The 12158-nt window shown below is 36.8% G+C and overlaps 1 protein-coding gene across 7 annotated transcripts in view; it reads right to left on the reverse strand.

Moving 5' to 3' along the window:
• Positions 1 to 12158, reverse strand: part of ADGRG6 (adhesion G protein-coupled receptor G6) — a 111513-nt gene that overhangs the window by 43234 nt on the left and 56121 nt on the right. For 6 of the 7 annotated variants that reach the window (XM_062614238.1, XM_062614237.1, XM_062614243.1 and 3 more), the window contains 3 exons: positions 10611 to 10679; positions 7480 to 7563; positions 1070 to 1155 (listed from right to left, as the gene is read on the reverse strand). In XM_062614238.1, the coding sequence (XP_062470222.1) occupies positions 1070 to 1155; positions 7480 to 7563; positions 10611 to 10679 (239 nt within the window). The remainder of the gene's footprint in view (positions 1 to 1069; positions 1156 to 7479; positions 7564 to 10610; positions 10680 to 12158) is intronic. The other variant, XM_062614241.1, reaches the window with a different exon arrangement.

Here is a 12158-nt window from a genome sequence, read left to right on the forward strand (position 1 = left end):
TGTGCATGGGATGCTAAACTTTTCCTTTTTTCCTGTTCTTTCGCATCTTAAATTCCCAGAAACAACCTTTTAATGATCTTTTTTTTCAGATCTTTGTACTATTTATTCTGAGTGGGCAGCAGGTGTTCAGTTTTCCCACTGGGAGAAACTTCTGTATACTCTGGTAGGGCCAAGTGACACCTTTATAGATTTTCTGGCTCAGGCACCTATGTACATTTGCCTGGTTACTGCTGTCAAGAGACTTGCACCTGGCTGTATTTCTGGCTTGTAGATGACTATTGGTTTCTTTAGCTTCTGAAAGCTGAAAGTCTCCAGCTTTATTAAAAGAAACAGAAAGAATAATTGCCATATATTATGATAACATATTTTCATGTTAAGTAGTTGGTATAAAGACTACCTACAGACTGAGTGCCACTATGTGAACTGTCAAAAGGGACAGAGAATATCTGTACTCAGACAGAAGGCACTTTCAGAGACAAGAACTTCAAAAATCCTCCACCCAAAGGGCCCAGAAAGGAGCTTGTTTGATAAATGGGCTGAAAAAACAGGGCCCCAACAGAAACCCCAACAACTAACCTATGATAGAAGACTTCTGAAGTAGAGAATATTAGTGTAAATTGCAAAATTATATTGCCTCACACAAATGAACATTGTCTTTTTTATTATTATTTCTATTACTACAACTTCAAAACCATGTTAGTATTTTTGGAGAAAAATTTTGCTCTCTATAATGATGTTGGAACTTAAACATCTACCTCTTTCAGTGGACAATTCTGATCTCTCTGAACTTCCAAAAGTTCAACTAGCATCTACATTTCTTAAGAAGATGGCTCGTATAATGGAGACATTTCAAAATTTTATCTATAATGCTTAATAGCCCCAGTTAGACCTGAACTCATTACTGTGTAAATCAATAATAGAAAGATTTTCAGAGAACACAAATTAATTTAAGAATTTAGTTAATAGCCTCCCCCTTTTTTTTTTTTTTTTTTTTTTTTTTTTTCGGACTGGTAACATCAATGGGGCAGATTCATGTATGTAATCACAGAGGAGAAAAAACGTAGCTTACCCATTCTGCAACCACATCATGTACTTTTAACGTAGCATCAGAGTTGGAACTAAAGACAACTATAGATATCCTGTAGAATAGCCCACCTGTTCATTAGAAAGGTATTATAATGTTAGAAATTGAGCAAATTACCCTTTATAATAATGAGACTTTAGTTTCATGATGAATAGAAAGATTGGGCTGAAACCAACATACAAGGACACGTCAAGCTCTAGATGGCATTCTAAAATTTTGGAGTGAACAAGCCCTGTGGGCTTGGGCTCATTCCCATTAGACCTGTCGAATTAGACAGGAATTTCCTGCCCACCTCTCCCCCCATTTTTTGAGACACATGAAATGTGATATGGAAACTCACAAATGCATGTATAAATAGTATTTTGCATATGCCTTTAATGTGGTGTGTAAAAGATGATGAAAGTGTAAGGAATTTACGAAATTAGAATTACAGTAGTCTGCAACACAATAAATTTTGCTCCCAGTCATATTGTTATAATCCAGAATTCAACCACTGCAGATTACACTTAAAGAGAGCAGATAAAGCTCATCAACTGGAAACCACAAGACAACTGACAGCAGAATTAGGTGGGAGAAGGAATACCCCATTCTTGTTTTCACAACGCAGTCATTGCTCTCGGGCCTAGTGATGGCCAGATAGTAGAAGAACTCACATTAGCTTTAGAAAACTGGCAACTGAACAAACTATCTTTCAGTCACAAAATGTGTAACACTTGGCTTGGGGCAATTTTATATTCAGTAAAATGGTTTTGAAATGGCACAGGATAAATATAAACTCCCTTTAAGCTCAGGAGTTGGTAAGCAGCACTAGAAGATTACAGGTCTAATAAGTAACATCAAATCATGTTATATTCTCTGTTAAAAGCCTATACTTTTCACAAGTCAAATTAAGTCCTTGGAAGTATAAAATTGGACTTTGGGCAAGTTGAAAACACTTGCAAGATTTGGATCTTATTTATATGCATATATCTCTGTATATACATATATTCAATTTTATATGTATAATGTAACTTTCATATGTGCTATACCAATACACACATACAGAAAGTGTGCATTATATATTTCATATATAGTCATATATATAATTATAACCTTATTTATATAATGATGTATATGGAAAAAATCACCTTAATATAGGAATATGCAAAGTATGTCTAAAATCAAATATAGTAACTATAAACTAGTCAAGAGCCTCAAGATCTCCACCAGATGGTTACCCAAAGCATGTTTTAATGAGGCAAAGAAAGAACTAATCTACATTTTGAAACACTCTCAGGAGACTGCAGTGGCAGATAGTGAAAACCAGAAATGATTTCTCACACTCCAAATTAAACAGTGGAAATCCCATCCCAAAATGGTGAATGAAAAAAATATTTTTATGGGCAGAAAATTGATGAAAAGTAGCCAAAGATAATTTGAAAAAAGAACCTGGAAAAACAATCTTCCCACACCCACCATTAACTTCAAAATTACAATGATCAATGAAATTCCAGGCTTGCTGTTGGTTTGCTTTTTTTTTTTGTTCTGTTAGGCAAACTAAAGTTGTTTTTTGAAAGTTAAATCCTCAAAAATATATGAATACAGTTAGTTAAAAACAGTCATACAATCTCAATAAAATGGCATAAAAAATATTAAATATATGGCAACCTAATACATTATCCTCACAGTCTCATGACAGCTGTTTTAGAGATGCACACAAAAATTAGAAATCAAATGTTAATGACATTTACTATCACTAAGATGTTACTAATTCCCTTCTACTGTAATTAAACTACTGTTGCAAAATCGTTTTATATGCTAAACGGATCTATACCTAAAGGATGAAAGCCAGCTACTTCTACCAACTGTATATATAACAGGTAAGATAATCTGGATTTTTTTCTATAGCTAACTTAATGGTGTGACATACTGTAGTTGACCTCAGGTCGACACAGGCAGCCCAGCTCAGTGATGGAGTAACACAAACAAGACAAAAAGACTGCAGAAGAGCTAGTAAGTTGATTCAGTGGTGGATAAGGAGTGGTATTTTGGCTTGTCTCAGAGGGCAAATTGGCCAAGGAATGAACATGTGCTGAAACTGGAAACTGATGGTACATTACAGAAGAAACTGGCATTTGGGATGGCATGAGAGAGTGATGGATTGCTGCTGCAGGTGTCATCAGAGTGCCCTGAAAGATAGTGCCTTTTTGCTGAATAACAACTCCACTGTATGAAGACGGCAAAGGTATTGCATCATTCATTACTGCAGCTCTTGATGCCTTCAAAATAGAAGAGAGATTTGCAAAACGTCCATAATCAGCATTTTCAAAATCCAAGACGTGAGTACTAAAAGTATTCAGAGAAGACATTCCTTCTCTGGGCTTGCTGAAGGATCTGTACACCTCCCCTTCTGAATCCCATTCAGAAAGCTTCAATATATTTGTTGATGTCAGAACAGAATTCCTTATGTCTTCATTATCACCAATGCTTTCTTGTTCTACTGCCCATAGAGAGTATCTCAGACTGTCCCCTTGATTTTCAATGGAGTTTTGTCCTGTAACAGTTAGATGATTTCTTGGTATTACAGTTGTTGGCAAGCTTAACTCTGGTATGTCCCACTGAGTAACCAGGCTTGGAGAAATTGTATCAAGACGGTTCTGAAAACTCTGTGAGAGTGGAGGTGTGGAGTAAGGTTCACTGACTCTGAATTCTGAGTCTGAATGAAGAAGGTGCCTTAATTCCAAAGACCAAGTCACTGGAAGGAAGTCAGAACTCATCAAAGTGATGTTTTTTAAAAGAATATCTGCATCTATTTGAACTTTACTTCTTGCTTTATCAATAGGATTTGCTACAGCATCATTTTCTGAACGACTTTGAGGCTGCAGTGATTCATGTGTTCTTGTATGGTTTACCAAACTCTTAACTCGTGTATTTATCAAGAAAGGAGCCTGGGTATACCTTGAAGACTGGATTCCTGAATGCATTGGAAGGCCAGAAACAAGCTGCTGCCTTTTGTTTAGGAAGGTCATGTTGGTTTGATCACTTACTAGGTCAGTTCTAATTTGCATGTGTAAACTATCAAATATAATTAATTTCTCTGTGGAGTTTTCAAGTATCTTATCAAAGGGACTTAAGGGACTTACCTGTACTTCTAGAGAGGGTAGTCTCAAAGGTGCTTCCAAGGAGGGCAAAGGAAAATCAAAATAAAATTCACTGTTGGAAGACATGGTTATGTTTGCAAAGTTCATTGTTGAGTACAACTGTGATATTGTCCTGCCATTACTTTCTGAAATTCTCTTTGAGAGGCCTGGAATAAATGAACTAAAGATTTGTGTTTCCAAAGCTGATGCATGACTAGAGAATTTCATTTCTTCAGCCCTGTGATCTAATAATCTAATGGCGGATGTTTGTTCAGAGATACTGCCAGATTTATCAGGTGAACTAATGGATGACAATCTTTCTGTTGGGGAAGAAAGCAGTTTATTAAATAAGAGCCACCTATTTTCTGATGGCTCCCCAGAAAACACTTGAGATTCTTCTTTCAAATAGTAGGAAACAGTCCAGAAACTTGCTGTTAAAGAAGGAGAAATATCTAGATATTCTGTTGGAAAATCCAAGTAACCTGAGCCCCCAGAGCTGCCAACTCTATTCCTGTTCTCTGCCTCTAATATGGAAAATGCATCCAAATTGTTCTCCACTATTCCATACCTGAGGATGTCACTTGGATTTTGAAAATATACTGTATGTTTTAAATAATGAGACCAGTAATTGCTATTGGAAATAAACATGCTGTCACTTTCCATATATATGGCAGTCAACAATGGTTGATAAACAGGCAGGTTCGTTACAACATCCTTAAATGCTGAACTTGTCCAGCCTGCTCCTAGCAGAAGTGCTGAGGATGGTGGTAGTTCTCTACTGTGTCCTAGGAATGAATTTGTCAGTTGGATATCAGGCATAAATTTTGTGTATGTTGTTTTCATGTTTTGAAAAAAAATTTTTGGGTTTGCATGTGGAGTCGCCATAGAAGTTAAATTTGTAATGCCTCCTAAGTAATGTTCCTTAACGTGTGTAGATTTTCTAAACTCAAATTCACTATTTGCTTCTAATGCAGAAAAAGTTTCCCTATCAGCATTGCCTTCTATCATTTCCAGGTAAAAGTTTTCAGGTGAGGAGTCTAGCAAATCTAGCTTACTTTTTTGGAATGATGGTTTCTGCTCTGTAGCTGATATAGATAAGCTAGAAAAAGAATGTCTGTCTTCAATGTCAGAGGTGATATAATGATGAAATAAGGTCTCATTCCACCAACTCGCAGGATCCAAGATGTTGCTTATATGCTTGAAATCGGTTGTGCTGCTGTTGGAGGATGAAATCCACAGAGTTTCTTTTTTGTGTTCATAAGCAGTGCTGCTGCTGCTAACAGGAGAGTGGAACACTGACTCAGAGTCAGAATGATCCAGCCCATCTGCCAAAGTCTGTGCTAGCTCTGCATTAGGACTTCTGCTTTGACGAAGAGGAACTGCTGCATTCACAGAAGGCTCTGTAACAGCATCTGATGCATCAGAAGTGCCATGAAATGAACTTCTAGAATAATTCAAAATATTTTCATTTGGTGACTGATTCATCGCAGTATTATCTAGGTTGATTTTTTCTGTAAAAGCAGCCCAGGTATCATTGCCAGTGTCCTCAGAAGTGGCTGATGTGGACATAGTTAGAAGAAAAAAGTTGTAGATAGTTTTTCTCTCTGGGTTCTCATCTGCTGAGTTTTTACTGAAATGGAGAGGCCTTCGTTTCACTGGCCAAATAATCGGGGTTGAGATAATTCCTATGGTTTTGACCCCTTCTATCTTAGACTCTTGGTGCCTCTGTGGTCGTATACGGGAGGATTCAGGTGAATTTCTCTTCATTCTGAAGATAACTGTAGCAGGAAGTCTGAATTCCTGCAGGTCTGTGTGTAGTAAGCCACATAGTTAAAGGATTAAAGAAAATATATGCAACTTAACTGTCTGTTCTTGGCCTAAAAATCAACTTACCAAGACTGAAAAATTACTCCAGACAGCTGAGTGAAAGTTTAATTTGCTTCTACTGTAAACAAATTTGGGTTATTTTTCTTAGTCTTTCTACTTTCTCTTGGGAGTTTCAAAGCCAAAGAAAGGATTTAATTGTCCAGTTTTTATTCATGCTAACATTAAGAAGGCTTTCCCTCTGTAGTTACAAAAATCAGTTAAATGCTTACAGCGAACATAAAGTGAATGGCTCCACAAAAGAAAAATGCAGTATTTAGAAGAAATTTTCAATATCTGCTTCTTACTTCTACAGTTTAATAAGTCTGGACAGGCTGAATGCAGATAAATTCTTTCACATTGTCTACTGTACTGCCTGATTGCCAATGTACAACAAATGATCTGCCAAGAATCTCCAGGAATTTTAAAACCTACAGTAACAACTGATGCATTTGGGGATAAAACCAAAATCAAACCAGGCAAAAAAAAAAAACAACAAAAAACAAAACAAAACAAAAAACTAGCCCAAAATGGAAACAAACCACAAAACCCCCCACGTATTCTAATTTATTTCTGTGGAGCACACTGAAAAAAATAAATCTTAAAAAAAAAAATAATAATCTTTAAGCCTCAGATAAAAATTGCAGAAATCTACATCTGTGTTGTTAATGTTTAACAACTATCTTTAACAAACTAATAAATATTTTAGCTGTGCCTCATAAAATGATGCTCAGTCTCTAGGAGACAGTGATATCACAGAATTTGAGAAAACCCCAAAAGAAATCCCAGCTTTTTTTCCTGTGCTAATAATAGGTTCATTTACTACCTTATTTTTTCCCGTAATCTTTCTAAATGAAAAGTAAACGATATCTGATACTGTCAACATTTTCCCTAGTAAAGTCTAATCCAGCTCTTCTTGAAGTCAGTGGAAAGATTCCTGTTGACTCAGTGGAGGTGGCTTTGCTCCATAGGAATGATTCCACTTAGCTCCTGCAACTGACTAGTGAGGAACAGACAATCTCAGCATACTACCACCCTGGCTGCATAAGCAGGAGCTACACAATGACTCATAACCTGTAGCCTTAAAACATTTCAATAGCATGATTCTTTACAGACCCTCTTTAAAAATCCCTCTCCCTTCCCTCATTCTTTGCATGGGTAAATACAATGGGTGACACATTCATACAAGTGTCAGGTAAACATGATACAAATAAACACAAGAGTTTGGTTCTGTTGTCATTTACACCATTCTTACATGGTTCAGTGAAGTTACTCCTGATTTATTTCAGTGTAAATAAGATCAAAACTGAGGCATGACCCTTGACATTATGATACTATGAAAAACACACCTTAAAATACAATAATTTTGCTCTAGACACAGTACAAGGAAAAATGTAACACAGGATTTCTTACCATTGTTTGGCTTATCGTTTCTATTAGTATCGGGCATGTTAGTGGTGACAGTGGGTGGTGTAGGAGTAGTAGCATTTACAGTAGCTGGTAATAAAGATGAGAGAGAGGTGAACTTGAATGAAATATGAATGTTAATACGGTAAGACAAAATGGGAACAACACATGACAATGTAAAATGAAAACATCTACACACAATGCCATATTTTAAAATAAACTTTTTTCTTTCCCTGCAGAAAGTGATAAATGGATATGAACTGAGGTCCCAGTCCTGCAATCTTCACTTTCACTGTTTTGCAAGTGTAAGATTTGCAAGATCAGTCCTGCTGCTATTATAAACTCAAAATCCTCTTAAAAGAGTTTCAGATCCAAACGGCTGCGCAAAGACCAGAAAACAGATCTAAGATGCATGAATACAGAATATTTCTTGTGAAAAGAATAACTGTCCCTGCTCAGGGTCTGAAGAAGACAAACAAATTTGAAACTAAAGCACCCAAGTAAGGATCCAGTTATCACCATTGAAATCATTCACTAAAGAGAACTGAAATCACATTTGGTATAATTGAAATGGACTATATATTTTGTAAGCTTCACGTAGGATCTTGGCTGTATTCCCACTGACATTAACAGGAGTCACCCCACACAACCCTGGGAAATATTTCCCAGGAGAACCAGCTAGAACACTTCTCAAAATCAAACTGCAAATTTCCCCCTGGTAGTGGACTGGGAAGATAAACACGCTAAAGGAATTCAAAGATCATACCACTACATTTTCAAATAACAGTTTGGAAAATAATTTCATTTTTTCTAGAAACTCCCAAGGAATGCAAATCCACTCACTGACAGATTTCTTTTTCCCTGAAAACTCTTTTTAAAATCTGAAGGTTAGTGCAGTATAATCTCAGCATTACATTGCTTTTGCAGATTTGACCAAGAACCAACCTGAAAAGGTTAAAAATGTATTTTAGGCAAGAGATTCTGATTTTTTGATTTTTTGTGGGGTTGTTTTAGCTAACCTTTTGAGTCTGAAAGTCATAAACTCACGTCTCAGCTTAGGGAGCAGGTTCATGCTCAGGTTTCAGTGAAACAAGAAGCTTAGGGCAGGAGAAGGAAGAGTTGGACATTCCAGTAAACAGGTTCTAACTGGGAATGTGAATATATAAAGTGACACCCTATAATATAAAAAAACTCTTCTTCCATGAAACTTCAGGGCTGTATTGTCTGAGAAACAAGTTATAAGGGTTCTTCCTGACTGTATCTTCCAGCCAACACCATTAAAGGAGTTATGTTCCAATGAATGAAAATATTTGTTAAGCATAATGGAGAAAATGGCTCTTTCATCAGACTGTAGCTGACACAATCTGGCATCTGCAAACTTTGTTACTGGTGCAATTGCACAACACACAACAAACAAACAAAAAAGGAATCCAAACTGGCCTCTCAGTTTAAAATAAATCTGCATTGCTGACAGAAATAGACATTTTTTTATGATTTTCATAATTATGACAATAATGATGATGGTGATGATGATGGTAAATCTGATCTGTCACTTCCAAAGTGACAAACACAGAACACCAGAGACACTTTAGCAAATGCTTTTCAGAAGAAAAAGAAGAGTATTACCTTAGTGAAAGGACTCAGTCTTTACTGAAGATGTGATGGTCTAAGAAGTTAAGAGAGGCAAGTTTGAAAAGTAGCATCTTTTACTAGAGGCAACATCTTCTACTAAACAAGTTAATAAAGCTGAAAAAAAGGATGAGGCTTTTAGAAAAGCAGGCTTGCTTTGCTGAAAGTGTGCCCATCTCTGCAGTCATATTGGATGACCTAATGTCCTTTCACACCATCCCATTTTGATAGAGGAAAATGCCTTGAGCTCTTCCAGGAGAATACAAGAAATTTTTTATATGGTGGCTATATTACCTTTTACATATAAAAAGACCAATATTGATAATTGTTGCTGTCACATTTACCTAAGGTATTCAGGTAGCATTATTTATATTACACTGTGCTTTGTTAATGTGACACCTGAAAATTACTGTTTGAAATCTGATTATGGACATTACTGCATTTCACTTTCCCTGTGGAGACCAGTACAACACGCTCCAAGAACATGATAAATTAACCTCAGGAAAATATGGGAGTACACTGAAGACTGACATAGATCTCTTACTGACTTCCTAAGGAAAGTGCATCTTCCGTACTGTTAAGCTCAAACTGATTTACTTCTAAATGTCAGTTTGAAAGACTCCTGAGACTTCCTCCTCTCCTTTTATATTTTATTCTCTGCTATATCCTTCCTTCACCATTCAGCCTGAAAAGGATTACAGAGCTAGACATTATTTTTGGTGCATCTGCTGCTGTGACTGAAGTTTAATGTAGCATGATACCTCACTAGCAGGTCTGGGTTCATGAAGGTATCGTGGAAATGAGCTGACGTTGGTCATGTTGAGTGTTTTTATACAACTTTCCCCTCTAAGCAGAGCAGAAGGAATTAACTGTCTCTGCATGTTCAACGATTCACTTGGCATGGAAATCTCCAGACTTCACCTATTCTTTGCATTCAACTGAGCTGATCTTAAAATCACGTAATATATCCTTATATGTGTAATTTTTACACTACTAAACCATCACTAAGCACTGTATAAAGTGTTTCATTAACTAACAGCTGCTGGAATTTGCAGTTTGATGTTAGATTTTCACCTGCTAATCTCAAAAGTAGTTAGCCTCAAAATAGTTTATTGGAAAAAAATGAATAGTCAGATCCTTTATTTACATCTGCTTATTTTTTTTTGTTTACAGATGTACCCACTTCTTATCCTAGTTAATACTTTACTATCAAAATGTGCAGGAGGAAAAGAGATGGAGAAAGAAAAGAAAGCAGTCAATTAATTCAGTTTTGATATAATGGAGACTATCTGGAATATGTATTATCAACAGAGTGATCGCATTTTTTCCACATATTGTACATACAGGACACCCACACACTTGATGAGACTAAAGAATTCCTTTCCTTGCTATTATTTATTGCAGTTCACCCTTTTAGAAATAATAAAGAAAAGGAATAAAAAAAGAACAACCAAGGAAAATAAAGATTTCACAAAGACGAAACTGTGAAAATAACCTGGGCTTCTTACCTTGGCAAAGGCTTCCCAGGTTTGCACAACTGGTTGGTTCAATTGTAGAAGAGGGAATTAGGTATGAGCCTTTAGGAAAAGGAAGCAAAATAGTTAGAAAGATCTGGCTACTGGGCATAAAACTATCATGTCTCAAAATACATTACACTTCGCAGTGACACAGTCCTCTTCCTAATTTCTCTCAGTGGCAAAACTGATACTGCCATTTGCCTGCAAGATTTATGTGTTTGCATTTTCTGTTGCAGCTGAGGGATCCATGAAAACCCGCTGACTTGCAAGTTACAGTGACTTACGCATCCTCCACTGGTTTTCCTAGCTTTTGCTGAATAACATAACATTAAATGAATGCAACCTGCGTGTACTCTGTGAAATGGCTTTAAGCAGAGGGGTCAGTATGGCCACAGGATTTATGCAATCCCAGTGAGTAATAATATGTGCCTCAGAGAAGCAACCACGCTCTGCTGCTGTAGCACAGGTTACCCACCTCCCACCTCTGAGTAATTTGCCTGTGACAGACACCAACCAGATAAAAGGTGATTAAACTTGTTCCTCTGCCCAGGGTGTGGTTGTGATTAATATTCTGGTATGCAGGATTTATAGGCAGATAATGTTACAAGTCTGTATCTCCACTGAATTATTCATAACATGTACACACTTTGATGATCTGAAGACAAAAATAGGGCATATAAGAACAGCTACAAAGAACTGGTGAAGCCGCATTAATCACACTTTGCGTATCCCAGCATTTCAGCTGCAGATAGAGCAGCTTTTGCACATTGCACTGAAAATAATGGGGCCATAGAGGATGGCATAATATGAACCTACTGGGAGAGTTTGCCCTTTCGGCTTTTGCTTTACCACTTCAAGTTTGTAAGGGCTCAATGAGCTTCTCTCATGAAACATTGTATCCTTCCATAAAATTAAAGAGCCACCACCCACCAGCTCGTAAAGATAGCTAGGAAAGTATTTCCTGTGATGCAAGAGCAGATAAAGCATGCGGCCTCAACACAGAAATCATGTCAGGACACAGATACCATTACATGTATGGCAGAATTAAAAACACCTGATCCTCAACAAATATAAAAGCTTGGGCTTTTTTTGTGGGTTTTTGTTTTTGTTATAATGGATTAAGAGATTCAGACAAAGTAATTTCCCTGGTACACTTCCCATGCACTCCAGGAAGGATGCTCTAAGTAGGTGCAGTACCTCCTGTGTGAGAATTCTTTTTTTCTCCAAAAAGTGTATTTGCTAGTATTAAACAGTCAATATCAAAACCTCCTGTAACTTATCTCCTTTTGGTTCTGTATAATGGAAAAATCACCTGAAACTTGGCTTGGAAAATCTGTGGACCTCTGTATTTTCTTCAGTGAGTAGTTAAAAACTATTTTACTTAGTGAAACTGAAAAAAAATACAATGCAACTTTGCAAAACACTTAAGTCAGAAGATTGTTGTATTAGTTCTGCATTGCAAGGTTTTGGTAGCTGGGGGTCTACAGAGGTGGCTTCTGTAAGAAGCTACTAGAAACTTCCCCTGTGTCTCGTAGAGCC

Source organism: Pezoporus occidentalis, unplaced genomic scaffold (assembly GCF_034315485.1).
Source record: "Pezoporus occidentalis ecotype Australia unplaced genomic scaffold, CSIRO_AGI_Poc_V1 ctg174, whole genome shotgun sequence".
In the NCBI taxonomy this organism is placed as follows: Eukaryota; Metazoa; Chordata; class Aves; order Psittaciformes; family Psittacidae; genus Pezoporus; species Pezoporus occidentalis.